Source organism: Asterias rubens, chromosome 2, assembly GCF_902459465.1.
Source record: "Asterias rubens chromosome 2, eAstRub1.3, whole genome shotgun sequence".
NCBI lineage: Eukaryota > Metazoa > Echinodermata > Asteroidea > Forcipulatida > Asteriidae > Asterias > Asterias rubens.
In genome coordinates, this window is record NC_047063.1 from 17,594,213 (window position 1) to 17,617,817 (window position 23,605).

The 23,605-nt window shown below is 37.3% G+C and overlaps 1 protein-coding gene across 1 annotated transcript in view; it reads left to right on the forward strand.

Annotated features, from left to right (window-relative positions):
• The window catches only part of LOC117307002, a 31,357-nt gene that overhangs the window by 2,853 nt on the left and 4,899 nt on the right, over nt 1–23,605 (forward strand). The window contains exons 2-12 of the mRNA XM_033791620.1: nt 7,393–7,429; nt 7,866–8,048; nt 9,531–9,673; nt 14,110–14,248; nt 15,777–15,842; nt 17,132–17,307; nt 18,653–18,748; nt 19,503–19,596; nt 21,238–21,363; nt 21,843–21,986; nt 22,555–22,686. Coding sequence (XP_033647511.1) covers nt 7,393–7,429; nt 7,866–8,048; nt 9,531–9,673; nt 14,110–14,248; nt 15,777–15,842; nt 17,132–17,307; nt 18,653–18,748; nt 19,503–19,596; nt 21,238–21,363; nt 21,843–21,986; nt 22,555–22,686 — 1,336 coding nt within the window. The remainder of the gene's footprint in view (nt 1–7,392; nt 7,430–7,865; nt 8,049–9,530; nt 9,674–14,109; nt 14,249–15,776; nt 15,843–17,131; nt 17,308–18,652; nt 18,749–19,502; nt 19,597–21,237; nt 21,364–21,842; nt 21,987–22,554; nt 22,687–23,605) is intronic.

The window sequence follows — 23,605 nt, forward strand, 5'->3', positions numbered from 1 at the left end:
CAATGAAATATTGTACAATACTTGTCCTGTTCAGGGTACAAGCATGGCACACACATCCAGAGTTCACTGGAATGAAACTATGAAAATACAAAAGGCCTTCGCCTTTTCACTATAAAAACAATCCTGCAAAATTTATTGTTACATTTTTCTGAGAACAAAAAATCAGTGGTTGTAAATTGCTTACCAAGCAGAAGGACCTGTGGTATAAATGCAATAAATAGTCAAAGGCCGGAGTTTCAACCCTAGAAGAGAGTTTTTCTCGAAGAATAAGTAGAGAGAAAATCTTGACCAAAGATTTTCCAATGGAATTGCCACTTGCCAGTTGCAAAAATAATGAAAAAGGTCTCGGCTCATCAATGATAAAATCCAGGCCTCTGGCTTTACTTTCAATAACACAATGTTGTTTGTGCACTGCCTGCATTGAGTAATTCAGAGACTTATTCCCATTTTTCTCCAAATCTAGAAGTTACACGGGCCCCTTATCAGCCTAAAAGCAATGGATGATATTTGCAAGAGTAATCCCCTATCGGTTTCTCTTTAGATTTAGTGGAATATTGTTTGTCAAGACTTCTGAACAAATCTTCCACTGTTTCCCTGAGGCAAGCCCATTTTATTTAGGGAAGGATTTCTTTTTAAGAGTGAAACAAATCCACTTCCTGCCCGCGTGATCCCCAAGAGAACTAGCACAATTTTGCTTTTTGAAATTCAAGCATTCAATCTTGTGTTTTTTTATGGCACTCCGAATGTTTTTGCCAAAGAATTCCTACCTGAGAAATGAATGAGAGTAAAGTTGCTTGAGGATTTTTGGAGAGAAAAATACTTTTTCTTTTCTCGCCAAAAAAAATCCTACTTGAAAAATGAAAGAAAGCTTGTGAAAAGTTGCTGGAGGATGTTCAGAATTGGGGGGGGGGGGGGGGAACAAATGTTGCAGATATTCTTGTTCAAAACATTACCAGAGGATAAAAGCCACGGTTGAACTGAAACTAGTTCAGATTAGGTGACTTCAAGTCACTTTTCTTTGACTTATTTGAAAATTGAAAATAAGGAGACTCTCTAATACTTTTTGAGCTGGAAACCAAATAGCACTATTTTCACCTTCCCCTTGAGTGGCAAGTATGTGTTTGCTACTTCTCACTTCTTTTCTACTAAAACAATGAATGTTTTCTTTAAATCGTTATTGGTCTTCTAGAAAGGAAATTCATAGAGCTGCTTAATAGCCAATTTTGTGCTTTCTGGGCTCAATTTCATAAAGCTGATAAGCAGAAAATACTGCCAGACAAGTTTCTTTGCAAAGCAAAAACAATTAGTGGGGCACCAGCCACAACAATGCAAATAATAATATCATGTAAATTTGGCCGGTAATGTGTTTCTGCTAGACGATACTGTTCTGTGCTCAGCAAGTTTTTGTGCCTGTACAGGTTTTATGAAATTGGGCCATGAAGTGGAATTAGCTCAGGGCCGCCCTGTGTGAATTCTACTTCTTATCAGCTAACCATAAGCACATGAAAAGGCATGCTAACCTCCTCGTGCTTACTGCATAAAAATGAAGGACGTCACAATGCAAATCTATGGTGAACGCTCAAGCTGGCCGGCTACTTTTGTTGCTGATGGTAAAATGTGCTTTCACTTAAGCAAATTTTTATGTTACAGTATGTACTTTAGAATTTGCTTACCGTTAAGCATTGCTATTGAATTGGTCCCTCTTATGACCATCAAAGTAAAATTTGTTTTTTATGGACCACCAATCAGTCAGACAAAAAACAACAACAGTGAATTAAACTGAAACCATGCACCTGCCCTCTAGTCATCATTTTGACCTTCAACAAGATTTTCGGTTTCGCTATTATACATTGTTATAAAGAAGAGAAAACTCCACAATAAACATTCGGACTCGGAGAGAAAACACACAATTATTCACGTGAGTTCAATAAGGCAGGACCATTGCCAAATTATTATATTTTTGTTTTCACCCAAAAGACAATAGAAGTCCAAAACTAAAATACTTGTATTCAAGTCTAATATTGCTATTGAGGAGTGTGCTTTGAAAACGGTTTATTTCTTCCAAAACAGACCTAGAAAGTTTATTGCGAGTAAAACTAAACTTACTAAAAAATCTCTTTGGGAAGGAGTGTTGAAAAGAGCTTTTGTGGTCTTGACGTGTCAAACAGTATGTAATTCTGCTCGGCTTCACGAATTCATTTACCAGGATAAAAGAATTGGTAGGAAAAAAACTTCAAGATCACAGATTTTGACATAAAACTTACACGGTCTAATGATGATGATGATGAACGTAGAAAACATACCTTGCAATATTTCCGTCTGAAATGTCATATTTGATGAGAAACAAATAAAACTGATTCTCGGTTGGAGTAAACTGGTCAGTGAGTGTTTTATTCATTTTTTGTTTAATCGATGTCATGCAAAATGTGTATGAATCGGTTTTTCACTATTTTCTTGTGACCCAGATGGCCGATCGGTCTCAAACCTCTACAGGTGTGTTAGTTCATGTATATGGTAGATTATATGAAGTGCTTACACTGCCAGCAACTGTTTTGTTAGCAAAAACATGTTCCTTTAATTTTCAAGAAAATCATATTCATGTACCTACTTCATATTTCTGGCTACAGACCCATTTCCAGATTACGAGTCCCCAATGCTGTCTGACAGACACCTCATGGAGGGACATACAATCCCATGCTGCGATTTGGTTTGATTTTTGGCCCTTTATGCTTGTTGTCAGGGTAACATGACATCGGAAGGGTACCACCAGCTGTTTCAATTAATAATATGATACATAAAAAAATGCATTATTTCATTTGCCTATATTCCCAAACATTATTAACATTTGTAAATTCAACTCGGCCTACTTACCCAAGCCCAAAAGGGAGGCCCACCCCCCCCCCATTAAACAAAATATTTGCACATATCGAACGTCGAATGTTGGAGGTCTCCCTTCTTTGAATTAAAAAGTTACATCCCCTTTAAGTTGATCTCTCTCCTGCTGCTTCCAAGGCTGTATCGTAAACTTAATAATAAGAGTATATAGGGCTTAACTCAGGGCTTCGAATCCTTTAAACATAATACAGATGATGTTACAGAATTGTAAGTGTACAACAAAATTACATAATTTTAAGTGAGATGTAAGTGGGTTTTGAGTTCAGTCTTTAATGAGTTCAGTGTAGTGGAGGCACGGATGTGGTCGGGCAGGGTTGTTCCAGAGAGTGGTTGTATTCCCTGAATGGCTTCTGACTGGCACCCTCGGAACCATGCCCAAACAAAGATATTGACAAAATAGGGAGCTACCACTATCAGGCAAGATTGCTCAGTTGGTCTCCTTCTTCTTTCAAGTCCATCTCTTAAAATGTTTGGCCAGGATTGGTCGCATCTCACAGTCTTCTCGTTTGGGTCTTCAAGGCCGCACTGCTCCTCAAGGGCTGGGCATCGTAGAAGGTGTGGCATATATTGGGGGTGATGTGCCACAATCGCATCTGGTTGTGGTATCATCAGCTCAGTCAGTAGAGCTCTTGTACATTAATCCGGAGGTTGTTGGTTCAAGTGCTCTATTAAATTTGTCCTTGTTCATCCCAATTCATTTGTGGTTTATTGCTTGATGATTATTTAAGCTTAGTTATAACTGTCATATTATTTGAAGAATCTGCAATCATATCCTGATTTATTTGGACAGAAGTAAGCGGTTTAAATTGTTGACACAGTGGGGAGCAGAGTGTTTTGAACTTTGGACAGGGTTTTCAGAACAAGTGATATTTGTTTGTCATAATATTGATAATACTTGGTTCTTGGTTCTCATACTTTACTGGCAAAGATGCTTCTGATGAGCTTTATTCACCAATTACGGTTTCTTCACAATTTCCCTGGCGAGGAGCTAGAAAAATCTGGATACACAATAGCTCATTGACACGATGTATTACTTAATTGTTGCCTATTCTGAGACACGTTCCATCAGGCCACTTCAATCATTCCTGACACTTTCTCAAATTCTCATTTTAAGCTCTATGCAAAATGTACAGCTATTCCAACACTGTGCATATATATGTTGCGTTAAAGACAGTGGAAAACTTTGGTAATTGTCAAATACCAGTCTTCTCACTTTGTATAATCTCAACAATGCATAAAATAACAAATCTGTGAAAATTTGAGCTCAATTGGTCGTCAAAGTTGCAAAATAATTATGCAAAGAAAAAACACCCTTGTCACACAAATGTTCCCTACTGACTCAATGACTTCAAATTCAATTCCAACAGTCTCATTTCAGAAGTCTGCAATCTACAATCTGGTGGCATGTTGCGGTCGAGCACTGGACTCGAGCTCTGTGTGGGGTTGAGTCCTGGTCTTGTTTTCTGATAGATATACTGTACACATACCATTCGGGGTTACCCCAGTGTTTCTGGTTCACTTGCAAGTACCATTGTTTATACAGGTTTTCTCATAGTTTTGCGCGAGAAACAGTGCTTAAGTTCACTTGTGTGGCATCCTTGGTTTTATTATCAGAAATATGTAATAATAAATAATAATTGTATCCTGTTTGGAGAGTTAAGCAGTTTAAATTGTTGACACGATTGGGAGGCGGCAGGGCAGCGGTTTGAACTTTGGACAGGATTCCCCAGAATAAGTGATATTTTGTGTAATTTGGTTCTGACACAGCCCACATCCAATGAGGCAATTTTAAATATTTTGATCCCCTTTCCATTTTCGGGCAAAGATGATCCGAATGCGGGCTTGATTGCTTGTCCAGCATGTGAGAGATGTGGAGCTCAATGACATGTGAAGAGTCTGTTCCAGGAGCTAGAAACTTGAACACACAACAACAGAAACTTGTAAAACCCTTGAAAAGTGAGGAAGTGTTATTATTTTTTACAAGTAGTAAAAACTAAAAAAAAACTGGAGAGCCAAAAAAAAAAAAAAAATACTGAAGTAGTTGCTCATGTTTGTTCACTGAGTGTTCCACCTCTTGATGTTTCACAGTGGTTTTTGTTTTGAAAAATACTAGCTGCCCACATCACCAGTGACTGCATTACTTTGTCACGTTTGCTCTGGCAAGCAGTCCCTTTACAGTGATAGCACACAAAACAAAATTTGTGACACCCTTGAAAAGTGAGGAAGTGTTATTATTTTTACAAAAATAGTAAAAACCGAATCAACTTGGAGAGCCATCAGCATGAGTTGCTGAAGTATTTGCTCATGCTTACCAAGTGTTTTTTTTTCCCCTGATGTTTTAACAAAAGTTATTGTATTGAGTGTGCCAACCCACTGTAATCATCTGGTACTTGTTAACCTGTTAAGGGCAATAGATATTTGATCATCCGTTTGCAAGTTCAGTTACTCGGTTTGTAGTTTGTTTTGGTTTTAAGCTTAAAGTCACCTGGAAATAATTTGTTTTTCCTTCAAACAATAGAGTATATGTTTATGAACAATAAAATAATTTTTTGAGTAATTTATATGTAAAAAAAATAGATACAGTTACTTGAGGGGGTGACTCCGCCTACCCCTTTTGTGACGTCAATCGAGGCAGACTTTGCCTCGATCGAACATCGAACACACGTACGTGCAAATACATGCAAGTCCTGTCATGGTTCCGTGGTCTTATGTTTCATTGTCCATAGGTTATAGTACAAAAGCGTCCTGCTTCACCTTACACCTAAATGTTGTCATTCTGCCGATTATTATTGATTCATTGTGCACCAATTTATTATCTCATGCTACTGTGTTACTTGGGTAAATTCAACTTTATGTGCTTTTTGTAATGAATTACAGCATTGAAATAAATGTTCCTGAATTGAATTGAATTGAATTGAATTGAAGTCCTAGTCGTGAGTTTTTACGTTTCGTTAAAAAGTTTTTTTCTTGCATTTTTCAAGCATATCGACCAGGTGTATTGCTGCTGGATATAGGTCCGACGTCTTTTCCAGTGCTGTGCAGCAAACACTTTGAGCCGTCGTGCTTCGACATTGAGAAATTTGATTCTAGGAAATTCAGATCAGAGTTACATCATGGAGTGAATGATTTGCTACCAATCCCTAACCCAGCATGTCAATGTATTATAAACACGTACCCCTGGACTGACATGCACCCAATTTGCTCTGAACCCTTATACCTGACATTAAAAACATATTTTTATGAAATAATATACAAAAAGTTAAATGGATGTTTCATGTGCAATCAAAAATATTCATAAATACCTCAGACAGTTTCGCTATTCCTATTGGTGGGGAGCGCGTCATGTGGGTGTGTATAAACCTTTGTTTTTGACCAGTAAAAAGTGTTAAAAACATGGGCGTGACAGTGAGCTTGCACCTGTGCTTATAAGACAGATTCTTCATTCCTATTGGTTGAGAGCAACGGCCGGGACAGTTGTGCCACATCATGCGATATGCGCGACGCTCATAGCATTTCCTTATAAGGAGTTGTTTATCCGAGAGCCTTACAATTTCATAGCTGGTGAAAAAAAGTGTTGATGTTTTTTGACCGAAAAGGTATTTAAACCGCTATCTGAAAACCTCTTCACCACACATTGATTCCCTTATTAAAGGTTTTGTACAGGAATGGTGACAAGAAAAAAACAATTTGTTTTCAATTTCACTCTAAAAACTTACTGATTATGGAGTTTATACTAGAATTTTTGTGTGAAAATTTTTTTTCCTCTTAAAATTAAGTCATATTTTAGAAAACTTTATAAGGGAAAACTGTCGGACAAAACCTTTGTGTTTTGGCACCCAGCTAGAAAGTACATGCAATCTTACCATCACTACGCGTCTTTTTGCCCGGTGAAACATGACGTGTACAGTGTTTTGTCAATAGAGGGCGGTTTGAATGTAAACATCTATAGGTCACATATATCGTCTACTTTTTTGTAATTGTCACAGACCAACATCCTCACTTGGTGTATCAAACATATGCATAAAATAACCAACCTAATGCCAATTTGGGCTCATTGGTCATCAAAGTTGCAAGACGTAATGAAAAAGAAAAACATCCTTGTTGCATAGAATTGTGTGCTTTCAGATGCCGGGGAAAGGCTTCATGCCTGAACTGAAGCCTTTCTGACAGATTCAAATTGTTTGGTGAACAACTACTTCAAAGCTCATTGCTTACAATGTTTTATAGTACATATACCCAGTGCTCTGTATTGTGTCAATAAAATTTAGGGTCGTTATTTTTTTGAGTAATTACCAAATCTACCATCGAAAAAAAGTGTTGCTACACCCACAGCATGCCCACCTGTACTAGCTCTCATATGTCGGGAGTTCCCTCTAGAACAAGTGGCATTATAGAATAATAGAAATGGCCACTTTTAAAATTAATACTAACCGTTTTCCAATCACCACAAACCAATATATTACTATTAGGAAATACTTGTTTTCTGTTATTTTTTAGACCCAAAGTGGACGGACTCCAGTTTGCAGCTACGTTGGTAAGTAAATAATGATACTTGTTTCCTATTTTAAAAGTATGGTATCATAATGGCCTTTTGTTGTTGTCGCCAAAAGAGCAAGTTTGGACAATTATGCTATTTCAAAACTTTTGATACTGGTAATCATAATTCAATACATAAATCTTTATTAGTGCTCAGATTGAAATAAAAACAGTTTACATGTTAAACTTTGTAGAAAGTACCTTCTCATTAATTTAGACTCGTAACAAGATCATGATCATGTTAAACAAATTTTGGTGTGCTAATAAATTTACAGCTACAAGCCCTGCAGTCTTGTAAATATCCCCCCTCCCCCCAAAAAAAAAATTAAAAAAATCAAACCCTATTTTTGACAAAGTCTACCAATCCAGGAAGAGTCATGAAGTATGTACTGGTAGGATCAAAACCTACTGAAATTTCTCCACTTTCCTTGTAGAAATCCCTGATGGTTGCAGCAACCCTCTCCCCCCTCTCACAGACGAGTCCCTCAGGCCTCCTCCGGTAAGCAACGTCCAGATGGAGTACTACACCACCGAGTTCATCTCAGCAGTTGAGCAGTATAGACAGTGGGAAGGCATTTGGAGTTGTCTGAATTTCACATTTCAGATCGGACCAGAAGGTAATGATTATTCTCAAATAGAGCGCTCATATCCGTCACTTCGTGAAGCTCAAGGCGCTTCCAACATAAAGTATTTTCCTGTAGGCCTAAGACGTTGTGGAGCTTGAGGTAATGAGATAATTCCTTAACATAGCACTGTGTAATGGTTTACAAGGTGCTGTGGTGCACGATGCTGCCAATCAAATCAGGAGAACCAGGGCGAACCCCTTCCCTTTTAGATCAGGACTCAAGTCCACTCTGATGAAAAGACACATCAGAGCTTGAGTCCGGTGCCCTTATCCGCTGAGCCACAACACACCGGGTAATACTGTAGTAGCCCGGTGCTCCTTTTTTCCAGTTCTGATTTCGGGTTGATGAAATAGGGACACCACCAACCTAGGGCTAGGTGTAGAATGTCGGCTTATTGATCCGGAGGTCGTTGGTTCAAATCCCGCTCTTGTAAATATTTCGTTGTTCAACCCCAAATCATTTAAAATTTACCTGGTCAGTTTTGAATGAAAATACTTGCTGTTTGTCCAATCACTCTCAGTTCCAGTTTCGATAGCAAACTGCGAGGAGTGGTTTGTACCGATACACCTAGACTTATGGGGCCAAGGCTCTTAATACTGTGATGTGCTGGTATGGCACATTTAAAGGAACATTACACTAATTGTTTTTTTTTCTAACAAAACAGCTGCTGGCAGTGTAAGCACTTTATGTTATCCACCATATACATAAACTGACAAACCTGCAGAAGTTTGAGATCGATTGGCCATCTGGGTCACAAGAAAATAAGGAAAAACCATTATTTTTACACATTTTGCATGACATCGGTTAAAAATAAAATGAACAAAATTCTCACCGAGCGATAAACTCCAAAAATGGGAAATTAGTTTTATATATTTCTCATCAAGTATGACATTTCAGAGAGAAATATTTCAAAGGATGTTTTCTACGATCATCATCTCTAGACCAGATCAAATTCACAAAAATCGCCAAGATAAAACCCACTTAGAATGCCCCAAATTGCCAAGCAGGGCTTTTTAAAACCAAATGTGCGCCAAGTAAAAACCTTTCTGAGGACTTTGTATCAATTCAGTGTGCTTTGGCTAAGCATGCAAAACTGGGCCCAGAATGCTCCACAGTATTGACAAATCACGGGAGACTCCCGCAGATCCTACCAGGACCCAATTTCATAGATGTGCTTAAACACAGCAAAATCATGCTTAGCAGAATGAGGGTAATCATCCAAATCCCATGTCACGTTTACCATTTGTTGCTGGATCCTGCAAATTGTTGCTCATCAGAAAGTTTTCAAGCAACATTTTCTGCATGATATAAAGCTGTATGAAATCTGGCCCTGAATTATTCCAGTTGTAATGTATTCCATTAATTAATTAAATTTAAATCTACAAAGGCGGAAGGGGGGAAAATTGCTGAGAAGATAAGCTTAATAAAAGGATTGTTCTCATTGTTTCGGGTTTTCAATGTTTTCAATTTAAGCTGCGGGAAAAATTCAAGGGATCCTATTTTCAATGAGGAGTTTGAACATAGACTCGGATGACTACGGTGAGCTTATCTGTCGAGCTTTTGACTTTGGCGGTCCTCTGAATGCAGATGCATTGATCAGTGAGGACGGTACTCCGGTAAGAATTATAAACTTCACTTTATATTTAATTTTTTTTATATTAGTCAACAAAGCAGTGACATTACGCCTCTCTTAATATTTATGCGTGACGTCATAATTCTAACCCAAAATGAGGTTATGGGCGCACGTTCCCCATCACTTGCAGTGGCTGCGCCCATCGCCTCGTTTTGAGTTAGCATTGTGACATACCTCATGCATAAAAATTAAAAGAGGCGTATAAACCTTTATCATGCTGTCACCATCTTGGTCATGTTCCCTGTTTCCAGTAACAGTTTGGTTACAATGAGTTGGAATGAAGTAAAATCAAAATGGCCCACACCAGGGTCCAATTTCGTAGAGCTGCTAAGCTAAACTAAAACCTATTATTTATATATAAAGGGTCCAGGCTCTGTACAAGCCTAGGCTTTTTCCTGGTGCCCTCCTCTTATCACTCGTTGTTCTTATTTCGTGTATGTTTCATGATTATTTATTGTGATATTTGGAAATAAAAAACAAACAAACAAACAAACAAAGATTTGCTTAGCATGAAATTCCTTCCTTGATAAAACAACACTACGAACCAAATTTCCATGTGATTTTCAGGATAAGCAAACAACCGCTGAATGCCAATAACTAGCACAATGCAAAAAGTGGAAATTTGGTTGGTAATCCTGTTTTAATCAAGGAAGAAATTTCGTGCTAAGCAAACTTTTGTGCTTAGCAGTTCTATGAAATTGGGCCCTGGATAAAGGTATGTTTACATAAGAATTAGTTACAGTTTACAAAATAAACAGTCCATAGTAATTGTGAGATACATGTATAACAAAAAGTGAAGGATTGTATCAAACCAATGAAAAGGAAAAAAAAAACAGCCAAAAATGAGTGGAGCACCGGCCGCAACATGTGAACGTTTGGGAATGTCGGCTGATAACCAGTTTCTGCCAACAAGATTTCTTGTGTGCCTACTGCTTAGCAATTTTGTTGTCCGACCCTTAACTTTAAGTGTGTCAAATTCACACTAAATTCTTACTGGGAGAAGGTAAAACACACCAACTGCTACACCTGTGATGGTTGACTCATAAAACTTCTGCAGTTATCAACCTACTCTTGGGAGATTTGGAAACACTTTTTTACGACATACTTTCGTTTATGTAAACAGATCAATCTTCCATCGGGGCCCATTTTATACAGCTGCTTCAGCACAAAAAAGTTGCTGAGCACTAAGCAATGTTGCTTACCAGAATACATTGGCTGTTTACTCTATTTAGGGTAACCAGCCAAAATACCAACCACATTGTCTGTGTGTTCTGCTAAGTTTTGCTCAGCAGAAGATTGTTAGGCAACACTTTTCTGCTCAAGCAACTTTATAAAATTTGGCATGTGCCTCTTGGGGAATAAAACAACCTCTTAAGAGAAATTTAATTTATTTCAATGTGACTCTCTTTTGACTGGTTTCTTCTTGGGGGAGACTATTTGCCACAGTTAAGATTAGATTAAGTTCCGAGGTAAGAATCAGTCCCATGGCGATCATTAACTTTTTTGATTTTATGGGTTCGACGAACTTTGCCAGGATGGAAATTATAAACTTTTCCCTATAATTGCCACTATAAAACACTTCATACGCATAACACAAACAATCAATCAGGATAGTTACTTGTTGAACTGAAAATGTAAACTTCATGTCCTTAAATTTGGGGTTAAACAAATACAAATTCACTACAGCGGGACTTGAACCTGTGACCTCCGGATAAAAGCATCAACGCTCTACCAACTGAGTTTCGGGGTGCCAGTCACAAGTCATACATTATGTGTTGCCATGGAGCCAGAGATCACGATATTACCTGGGAAGCGGCAGCAGAGGGATTACCTCAAGGGATGCGACTTTTTATAGCAAATGAGCACAATGGTCTTTAGTTTTCAACCAGTTTTCTTTGAGAATTTGTGATATGCGCTTTTTAGCAACAGATCAGATTTATAAATAAAAAACAGCCAGTACTCTTTAAATGTAAGAGAGTGAAAAACACCACTCTTTACTTTTCGAGCTGTCCCTTGTATGACTCTTCAAAAAGAGTGGTGGTTATTTCACTCTTTTAGAGGGGTTTCACTCCAGGACAGAGTGAAAAATCACTCAAAAAGATGCAAACTTCAATCTAAAAGAGTGGAAGACCACTCGAAAAAGAGTTGTCCTTCATAATTCAACAGATCAGATTGAAAAAAAAAAAAACAGCCAGTACTCTCTTAATGTAAAAGAGTGAAAAACACCACTCTTTACTTTTCGAGCTGTCCCTTATATGGCTCATCAAAAAGAGTGGTGGTTATTTCATTCTTTTAGAGGGGTTTCACTCCAGGACAGAGTGAAAAATCACTCAAAAAGATGCAAACTTCAATCTAAGAGAGTGGAAGACCACTCGAAGAAGAGTTGTCCTTCATATGGCTCTTGAAAGAGTGCTTTTTCACTGTTTTACATTAAGAGAGTAGTGTTCTTTTTCAAATATGAATATGTTTGTATGTTTAATGCAAACTGAGTTCACCACTAACAAGGCTCAAAGCCACTCTTGGTAAGTGGCTTCAAGAAGAAAACATTATAGATGAAAATATAGTGGGGGAGCTGAAGGTAGATACTGCTAGTTCCTTATATATAACAGTCTAGAATGCGGGATGGAGGGAAACATGCACCAGGCAAGGAGTTCTATGTCATAGAAAACGAGAGTGTATGGTGCAAGCAGAAAGCTGTTACACACTCTGTATTCAAATGATTTGTGTGAAGCTCGATTCCGTGAGACCGCAACATTATAAAAGTGCACCCCGTCATGTCACCATGGTGGTTTTTGACCTTGAACCTGTACGGAATATTTAGATGAAATCAATACCATTCAATAGCCAACCTTTGTGCCCTTTGTCATTTTAATGACCTGTTTCAACAAAAATGTAATACAGCATTTTTGTAAAAACATCTCGGAATCCAGGGCTTGATTTCATAGAGTTGCTGAACCTGGAAATAGTGCTAAGAAAAAAAATTGTTTTAACGAGCAAAATAAGCAGGACAACAGTCTGAAATGGGGTATAAATTGTGGTATTTCGGAGGGTAATAATAATAATAATAATACAAATTCATACCACGCTTAATACTACGTTTCTAAGCGCATGGTGATGGTGTCCTGGTGAAGACTATTGTAAACCAGGGCAACAGCACCAAAAACAAAGAACAATATCATGTATAAACAAAATAAGCAAACAAAAGCAGAAATAAACATGAGAAATAAACACAATTTAAACAGAAAATAACAAGCTGCAGAAAGGGGTAACTACAAAGATTTGAACAAGTGAGTTTTCAACATAGTTTTAAATGTCTGTAAATCTACTTTAATTAAGTTGTTTCATTTTAGTACACGCTGCAATGGCAGAACAATGAATGAGTCAATAAAAGATCGAATACACAAAATGAAACTATTCTTGTCCAGTTCCTGTATTATGATATCATTCTTGGGGATATAGATGACTCTGTGGTTTCTTTCCCTGCCTGGATTGGGTTTTCAGTCCCAGTTTTTATTTTATTTGTTCAACCAAATATTTTAGTTTAATTTCCCAAGTCGGGTTCCTTGTGATTTATACAAGCTCTTGCTTACCAAAATGGCCCCATACTCTATTTATTTGTTTATTTATTTATGTTTACTCTTACTTATGTTTTGCTTTACTCCGTAATACATGTAGCTTTCGTTATTCTTGTATGAGAGTATGGAAATAAATGTACTCTTGAATTGAATTGAATTGAATTGAATTGAATACTGGATAGCTGAAATAAAAGTTGCATTTCCTTAAGGTGATCCCTCTGCTGCTGCTTCCCATGTTGTTTGGGTGTGCATGACTCTACATGTATTATAGTTACTATTGGAATGGCTTCGAATAACACCCTGAACAAAGATATCAACAAAACTGAGCGACTGCCAACATAAGGGCTAGGAAGCTCAAATGGTAGAGCGCTGGCACTATAATAAAATCGTGCATATTTAAAATCATGCTTGGTTTTGTACACACCAGGAAGAGTCGGCTTGCGGTCATCAAACACACTACCCGTCTTGTCGAACACAAAATAACCCACAGATCTCTTGCTTCAGCTGCTGAAATATCCTTCTCTTTTGCCGCCCCTAAACTTTGGAATAGTCTCCCCCCATCTCTGCGCTCTGCTGATTCACTTCATATTTTCAAGAAGCATCTGAAATCACACCTGTTCCCACAATGATTGTTTTGCTGTTTGGTTTAACTTGCATTTTGTCTCATCGTTTATTTGTTTCTCTGTTTCATCACAAACCGCTGTGGTCTTGATGAAATGGCGGTATATAAAACATTTTTGTGTGTATGTATGTATGTATAATCCTGAGCTTACAGGTTCAAGTCCCACTCTTTTTTCTTTGCTCAACTCCAAATTATTCAAACAACTTTTGTTTTTCACTACAGTTGAAGTTATTTTTTGACTGTTTTCGGGGTCAGAAGCCCGGCATGGAATATGAGTATACAATAAGAACTCTGCCAGTGATTGATATAAATGGTGACTATCCAAGAGATACTGCAGTGACAATGAGATACAGAACACAATGTGAGTATGAGAGTAGTTCAAACTCTCTGGAGTTGTGCAAGTAAAGGCACTGGACACTATTGGCAATTACTTGAAATAATTGTTAGCATAAAAACTTACATGGCAACAAGGAATGGAGAGCTGTCGATAGTATAAAATATTGTGAGAAACGGCTCCCTCTGAAGTAAAGTAGTTTTTGAGAAAAAGGTAATTTCCCACTCAAATTTTGAAAGACTTCAGGCTTAAGCCATTTGTTATGCATCTGAGAGCACACATAAGTTGTGCAACAAGGATGTTTTTTTCTGTCATCATTCTCTTGTAACTTTGATGACCAATTGAGCTCATACTTTCACGGGTTTGTTATTTGATGTATATGTTTGGGATACAGCAAGTGAGAATGCTGGTAAAAGTAGGATTTGAAACTTTGCATGGTGGAAATACGATATGGAAAGGTTTGTGGTAACACCGTGTAATGACTATCTCTAATGGGTTGGGTTCTGAAAAGAAGCGTCGGTCTGGTCTTTGACAATTTGAACTGGTCTTTGACAATTACTAATCGTGCAGCAGTGCTTTTTAGTCATGTTTCCTAAACAGTGAAATGGGACTTGTGACTTCTGTTTAACCATTTATGCCGATTCAACTTAGAACTATGAGCCCATCTGTAAAAGGAGCAAACGTTAACACACCTTCAAGGATGAAAAATAGAACACTTTTCCCAGTCTTTATTAGTCACAAAACCAAAAAATTTATAACAGTTTTTAGTGAACAATATGCATTCAATTTGAAGAGGGGATTAAAGTCACCTGGAAGTGGTATTTTTTCAAAATAAAGCTTTTGTCACTAATATAATGTGTTTTGATGAGTGGAATGTGAATAAACAGTTAACTAAGGTTTTAAAAAATCAGTTCTTATGTTATTTACAAATTTAAGAGTAGACCCCGACCCGAGAGGGCGCTGTTCGTGACGTCAATCGAGGCAGACTTTGCCTGTAATGCGTAGAGTAAACACAATTGCAAAGTACATGTACGGACCAAGTCGTGAGTTTGTAAGTTTCAAACAAATTTTTTTTGTTTTTTTCCGGCAATGCCGACCAGGGGTATTGCAGCTGAATGCAGAAAAAAACTTTTTGAAATGTACCAACTCACGACTTGGACGTACATGTACTTTGCACGTGTGTTTACTATACGCATTGCAGGCAAAGTCTGCCTCGATTGACGTCACAAAAGGGGTAGGCGGAGTCAGCCCCCCAAACAACTTCATATTTTTTAAACATATAAATCGTTACAAACAATTACTAAAAAAATTGTTTTATTGTTCTTAAGCATAATATACTCTTATGTTTGAAAGAAAAAAAAATCTATTTCCAGGTGACTTTAAGGTAAGAATCATTCCACCAATAAAATGGATGTCAAGATGTCAATCATTCTTTTTAGATCATGTCTGTGGCTAAATTTATTTTAAAAAGGAAGGTTTTTATATTGTCAAATCACTTAAATCATGTACATTGATGTGAAATGATTTTAAATTGATTTGTTCTGTCTCTTCACAGCATGCTATTACATTCCAAACGACTATCTGTGCATCGACAAATCTGAAGGTGTTCTACAAGACAATGGTAAGGACAAAAAGATCAAAGGATTAAACAATTTATTTATACGTATTTGATTGCTCTTTGTAAATGATTTAAATTCTTTGAAAAATGCATTAAAGGCAGTGGACACTATTGGCTCCCTCTGAAGTGAAGTAGTTTTCGAGAAAGAAGTTGTTTTCCACGAATTTGATTTCGTGACCTCAGAAGTAGATTTTGAGGTCTCGAAATCAAGCATCTGAAAGCACACAACTCCGTGTGACAAGGGTGTTTGTTCTTTCATTATTATCTTGCAACTTTGACAACCAATTGAGCTCAAACTTCACAGGTCTGTTATTTTATGCATATGTTGAGATACACCAAGTGAGGAGACTGGTCTTTGATAAGTACCAATAGTGTCCAGTGTCTTTAATGACATTATCCATTGAAAAATAAAATGACTACTGAATGTTGTGAGCAACAGAAATTTAGTTTACCTTTGTCGTCCCCCGCTCTGTGGTAGTGTAGGTGTTTTAGCTGGGTAGTTTTCTTTTTTTCTTTTCCAGATTTAATTCTCATTATTGCATGTTTTCCTTCCTACGCAAACTTTTCATTTTCCCCATGATAATAATTCTGCTGTTTTCTATGCTCATCTAGTTGGCCTCTCACATCATCCTTGTTGTTTATCCTTGTTATGTTTATTGGGCTAAGCCTTGTTTTGTTGATTCTGTTTTGGTTTTGGAGTGCTTCAATTTGCCTCGAGTTTCTTTCTTTCTTTTAAAAATGTCTTGTTTTCAAATAAATAATCATTTTGAGTTGAACAAAGACAAATTTACTATAACGGGATTGGATCTAGTGAGCTTTCCAGTGTGGTTTATTATTTGACAAATAAATGATAGTAATATAGGTTTTCTCGGTCAATTTCGGAAAATGAGCAGCCAATTTAACCTCCAAGCTATTCTATTTCACACGAAATCGAATGCAACTGAAAAGGGTCATTCGATTTCGTTTTATGATTAGTCAAATGTAATGTTGCGTCATTTAACTTTACAAAATAGCCATTCAATTTAACAATTCACCAAAGCAGCATTCAAATTCGCAGACGCTTCTTGAGGCGTGTGTGTCACGAAAAAGAATGACGATAGGCTAAATTGAGTGCTAAAGGAGTTTGACTCGACTCCAAACGAAATTGAATGGCAGAATTCTGAATTTGAAACGAAGTAACAACTGGAGAGGCAAAACAGCTTTAATTCGAACGCACGAAAATTGACTGCTGATTTGCCGAATTTGACCGAGAAAACCTATAGTAACTTTATCCTTTTTTTCACATTCTTTAGAGTTGTGTGCTCACTGGAGGCCACAGTATCTGCTTGTATCTAGCGAGTATCTTGACCTATCTGTTGAAGTGGAGCTGGGACCTGAAGAGTGTGAATTTAACACATTCCGTATATCAGTCCCTACTGTTACTGATCACAACAGCGGCCATTCAAGCGGTTTCACAGATTTTGATGTTGTAAGTGTTTTATGTACACTGGGACTCGGGGCACTGTTGCTACTCTGTTCTTGTTTTCCAAACTTTTAAAAAGTTTTACAAATTTTACAGTTTGATCCCAGATTGACTCCTTGTTTTTATGAACACTGTACAAAGGGACGTACAAAGGGACTCAGTGACACTGTTGTTACTCTTTTGATATTGGCTTCAGCCATTTTTTGGAACTTTTACAAAGTTTTACAAATTTTACAGTTTGATCCCAGATTGACACCTTGTTTTTATGTACACTGTACAGATGGACTCAGTGACACTGTTGTTACTCTTTTCTTATTGGCTTCAGCCATTTTTAGAATTATTACAAAGTTTTCTAAACTTTTAAAAAGTTTTACAAATTTTACAGTTTGATCCCAAATTGACTCCTTGTTTTTATGTACACTGTACAGATGGACTCTGTGACCCTTTTGCTACTCTCGTCTTATTGGCTTCAGCCATTTTTTAGAACTTTTACAAAGTTGTCCAAACTTTTACAGTTTGATCCCAGATTGACACCTCGTTTTTATGTACACTGTACAGAGGGACTTAGTGACACTATTGCTACTCTTTTCTTGTTTTCCAAACTTTTAAAAAGTTTTACAAAATTTTCCAAACTTTTACAGTTTGATCCCAGATTGACACCTTGTTTTTATGTACACTGTACAGAGGGACTCTGTGACACTTTTGCTACTCTTGTCTTATTGGCTTTAGCCAGTTTTAGAACTTTTACAAAGTTTTCTAAACTTTTAAAGGTTTTACAAAGTTTTACAAACTTTTACAGTTTGATCCCAGATTGACACCTTGTTTTTGTGTAAACTGTACAGAGGGACTTAGTGACACTCACTGTTGCTGTTTTCTTCTTACAGCTTCAGCAATTTTAAGAACTTTGACAAAATCTTAGAAACTTTTACACAGTTTTGCAAACTTGTACAGTTTAATGTCCGGAGTAAGGTTTTCTTAATTACTAATAAGCAAAGTGTGATGTCAAAATACAAATCACTATGGTAATATTCACTCAAAATAAAACAAATCTTACTCTCTAAATGCAAAAAAAGTGAAATAGCACTCTTTGGAGAGGCATATGAGGGACTCTTTTTCGAGTGGTCTTCCACTCTTTTAGATTGAAGTTTGCATCTTTTTTGAGTGATTTTTCACTCTGTCCTGGAGTGAAACCCCTTTAAAAGGGTGGAATAACCACCACTCTTTTAAAAGAGTCATACAAGGGACAACTCGAAATGTAAAGTGTGGTGTTTTTCACTCTTTTACATTTAGAGAGTAGTGCTTTGTGAAATCAAGCTCTAAAACTAACTTTTCTCTTCTCTTTTTTTCCCAGAAAAACATGTCTTACTACCAGACTTTCAAGTATGGAAGACAAATCACTTTTATCAGGGTGAACTTAAACACAGGACCTGGTCAGAGATTAGTAAAGGTAAGTAGTCAAGGGTTTGATTTCACAAAGAGTTAGGACTATTCCTAACTTAAGACTAGTCCTAGGAGATATACAAAACTTAAGGCCAGTCCTAAGTTAGGACGGCCTGAAACTCTTGGTGAAATCCACCCCAGGTTCTTTCTACCTTGGCCCAGATAGCAACACAACATAGAACCAACGTTGGAACACTTTCATTCGATCAACATTGGCTGTCCGCATTGGCCCAACGGACATTTACTCATTAACCTTATGTTGGGTCATGCTTTCCTCCATGGTTGGGTCAATGTAAAAGTTGACTCAATATTGGTCCAATGTCTGGCCCAAGTATGTTAAAACATTAAACCAATAATGGGCCAACACAGTCAATAATTGGGCCAATGTTGAGCCTAACATTCTGCCAACAAAATAGTTTTGATGGACCAACGTAAGCTGTCAACATTGGGACATACATACTTTTGCTCAGTGGAGTTACGCTGGGCCATGGCTTAAGAAGACCACTTGGTTCAGGCCTTATAGTTTAATGCCGCCCGATTGCTACAGGCTTAACATAAGGTCTGTGTAGGTCTGTTATAAGGATGATGTCTGTTGAATAAATTATCTCTTTTATTGAGGTGCCGGCACTAAAATGAAAGGTGAAAGTTATCCTCTACATTTTGACTAACATGCAAAATCGCTGTCAGGGAATAGATATTGTAACAATCAGGATTGTTTTAAGCACAACTTTTTTGATTTACTGATTTTCTTATGCACAAAGATCACTCCACAACCGGACATCAATACATGTTTCACTAAAGATGGTCAAGATAGAACGTGCAGCATTACCTTGTCTGCTGAATTCAAAATTATTGGTAAGTTTTTTAAAACAATGCATATCTTTAACCAAATTTAAATCTCGTAAATTAAGGGAATCAATGTGTGGTGAAGAGGTTTTCAACTAGTGGTTTAATCCCAACGAGGCTTGGTTCTTGATAATTTTACCTAGACGAAGCCTCGGCAGGTTTAGACCACTAGTTGAAAACCGATTCAACACACTTTGATTCCCATTCATAAATACCTTTTCGGTCAAAAACATCAACACTTTTTGGTCAAAATGTAAAATAAATGCAAAAATTATAATTGTTCAATGTATTCTTTCAACACAACACCCCTCCAGCTATGAAATGGTAAAGCCCTCCGCCACCCTCGGGCAAACAACTCCTTATAAGGGAATGCTGTGTGCGTCGCGCGTATCGCGTGATGTGGCCCAACTGTTTCAGCCGTTGCTTTCGACCAATAGGAATGAAGAAACTGTCTTATAAGAACAGGTGCAAGGTCGCGTGTCACGCAAATGTTTCAACACTTTTTACTGGTCATAAACAAAGGTTTATACACACCCACGTGACGCGCTCTCCACCAATAGGAATAGTGAAACTGTCGTGAGGTAATTATGAATATTTGTTTATGCATGTTTGCCCTGACTAAAAGCCACTCTTGATGGATTTCAAGAAGAAAAATTTAAGATGAGAACAACTCTGGGATGATGGTTCTTGTGATTGATTTAGCTTTTTGCGCTACTTATTTAGCTATACTCCCAATTGGGAGCTGAGGTGGATGGCCTAGTACACAGGGTTAGAGATCTGGGAGTGCCATTAGTGTCGTCACTAAGTGATGGGTTTGAGCTCTATATGAGAGGCTATGTGCTCAAACTTTTTAATAGTAGTTGTTAAACTTGCATCGGGAATAAAGAAGATTAATTTTGGTTTTACTCGTACACCGATGTAAGCACCGTATACTCAGTACTTTCCCCCGAGTTCTGTGGAAAAAAAAATCACAGGCAAATTACTCACGTGTGATTCGAACCCACAACCTTTGCAATTCTAGAGCAGTGTCTCTACCTACTGGGCAATTTCCGTGGTCTAGTCGGTAAGACACTGCGCTAGAACTGCAGTAAGTTGCGTGTGATTTTTTTTTCCACATTCAGGAAATTTCTCTACTACTGCAGAGTAAATAGTGTTCTTCAAACAACATCTACAAAATTCCAATTTAGTGTAAACAAGGTAAAGGCACTGGACACTATCGGTAATCACTAAAATAATTGTTATCATAAAAACTTACTTATTAATGATCAATGGAGAGCTGCTGATACTTTAAAATGTTGTAAGAAACGGCTCTCTCTGAAGTAACATAGTTTTTGAGAAAGAAATATAACTTCTCTCTAAAATATTTGAATTTGATTTCGAGACCTCAGAATTAGATTTCAAGGTCCCAAAATCAAGCATCTGAAAGCACATAACTTGTGCAACAAGAGAGTTTTTTCTTCCATTATTCTCTCGCAATTTCGACGACCAATTGAGCTCAAATTTTCACAGGTTTGTTATTTTATGCATATGTTGAGATACACACCAAGTGAGAAGACTGGTCTTTGACAATTACCAATAGTGTCCAGTGTCTTTAATCAGCATGAAAAACTGTATTTTATAATTGTTAGAGATTTCTTTGTGGTTCATCAGAGAATCCTTGTTTGAGTGGTCCGACGCACTGCTCTGATACAGTGCACGATTGCAAGCCAGTTGGAAGTGAGGCTATCTGTGTATGTAAGCCAGGCTACATGGAAGATGACAATGGCCGTTGCATCAGTAAGTCCAGTTGTAGTCGATTTGCGAAGTCTGTTAAAATTCCTTAAAGATCAAAGACAAACTTTTAGGCCTATAAGTCTACCTGTAGCACATTTACAAACACTGATAAACTCCTCAAAGATCAGCAAAAGAAAGAGATTTATAAGCACTAAGCAATTGCAATTGAATCAAAGCACAGTTACAACGTCTAATAAAGTTCCTTAAAAATCAGCAAAAGAAAGCAATTGTAGAACTTTAAAGTGATTGCAATTAAGTCCAATTGTAGCATATCTCTTAATCACAGATTCGGATAAAATTCCTAAAAGATCAGCAAAAGTAAGAGACTCTTAAGCACAAGTGCACAACATTGAGATTGAAAACCCATATGCTTAATATCAGAACAACACATAACTTTAAATTACCAAACAATCTGATAATTAAAAGAAATTGTTACTTGGATGTTTTCAGATCAGAGACAAATCTTGTGTTTTTCTTTCCAGAAAACCCATGCAGCCCATTGGACAGTGCTACTCAAAAACCCTATAACCCATGCGGCGTAGGGACTTGCATCATAAAACCCACCCAAGATGGCTACTTCTGTAACTGTAGCTATGGATACAAAGATATGGATGGAACTTGCAAAGGTATCCAGGAAAGACAAGCATTTCAACCAATGAAAGTCTTTGTTCTACTTGTCTGGCGGTGTTTACAATTGTTTCTGTTTGTGTTATGTTTGTCTGTCCATCAGGCATCTCGCCACAAGCTGCGACTTCTAGATGATGCCTCCATACTTAATTATGTTCATGACTTGTAAAAAGAGTCTTTCGTGAAAAAAAAAAAATTATTGTTTGGCTTTGGAGTGTTTTTAAATTTTCATGAAGTATGGAACTATATGTGAGTTTGAATTGAATTGAACGTTCATGAACCTTAAAGTACACATTGGTGTAACTAGACATTTTCATACTGGGGTAGGGCGGGGCAAGTTGGGGCAACAAAGACATTACTTTGTTTTGATTGTTTGATTGTTGTGGTGTTTCGGTATTTATTTGTTTGTTTGTTTGTTTGTTTTTGTTTTGGAGTTGTTCTTATTATTATTTATACTCATCCATACAAGTTAAATCACAAGAATTTAGTACAGAGAACAACAAAACTTATTGTATATTGACTTTTGTCACTTAACATTAAACAAATTAATGTTCAACTCTTTTTCAGTTGATCCGTGTGTTCTTAACCCCTGTGGTAATGGAACATGCCGTCTTCAGAACTCATCGTCCCCCCTTATTGAAATGGACTTTTCCTGCGAGTGTCGGCAGGGCTATATGGAAGACAGACAGACTTGTCAAGGTCTCCTTTGCGTGCATGCTTCAAAAATCTTCAAATTTTAAAGGAACACGTTGCCTAGGATCGGTCGAGTTGGTCTTTAAAAGTGCGTTTTTAACCGTTTGTTATAAAATGCATATGGTTAGAAAGATGTTGTAAAAGTAGAATAAAATGATCCACACAAATATGCTTTGAAATTACGTGTTTTTCTTTTTACCTCGTCGACTAACATGGTTGGCCATTTATGGGAGTCCAAATTTTGACTCCCATAAATGGCCGACCGTGTTAGTTCGCAACAATTTCGAGGCAAATTTGTGTGGATCATTGTATTCTACTTTTAAAAAATCTTTCCAATCATGTGCATTTTATAACAAGAGTGGTTACAAATGCTTTGTATAGTCCAACTCGTCCAATCCAAGGCAACGTGTTCCTTTAACTACAGTTAATATCAGAATTTGTTTAGCATAATTTAAAAAGAATATCGATGTTGTATGGATTACAGACATAGTGGGGCTATTTATAACTTGGACTCTAGCTACTAACCTCATTTGGTCCTGCAGTGATGAAGTCTCAGCTGACACCCCAACCCCAACCCATCTTTCTATTCCTCTCGATTCCTCTACCAACCTCCAATTTTCCTTTTAAATGGCTTACTTAGTCACTACATGTTTGTGTATCATAAATGATATAAAAATAATAATAACTTCTAATACTTTGCATGCACTGTTACTAATTAACTCCCTACAACTTTAAAGTGATAAACCTCCACCGTGCGAGTCTACCGTAAATTTCTTTGTTTACCTTTTGACACTCATAATGGAAGACAGGATAGGCATGTTTTACACAATGAAAGTGGCAATGTGCATAATAGGGTTAAAAGGGGCACATCTTACACTTGTACGGGCTGGCAAGGAGTCAATAAGGGACATGCATGGACTTAATT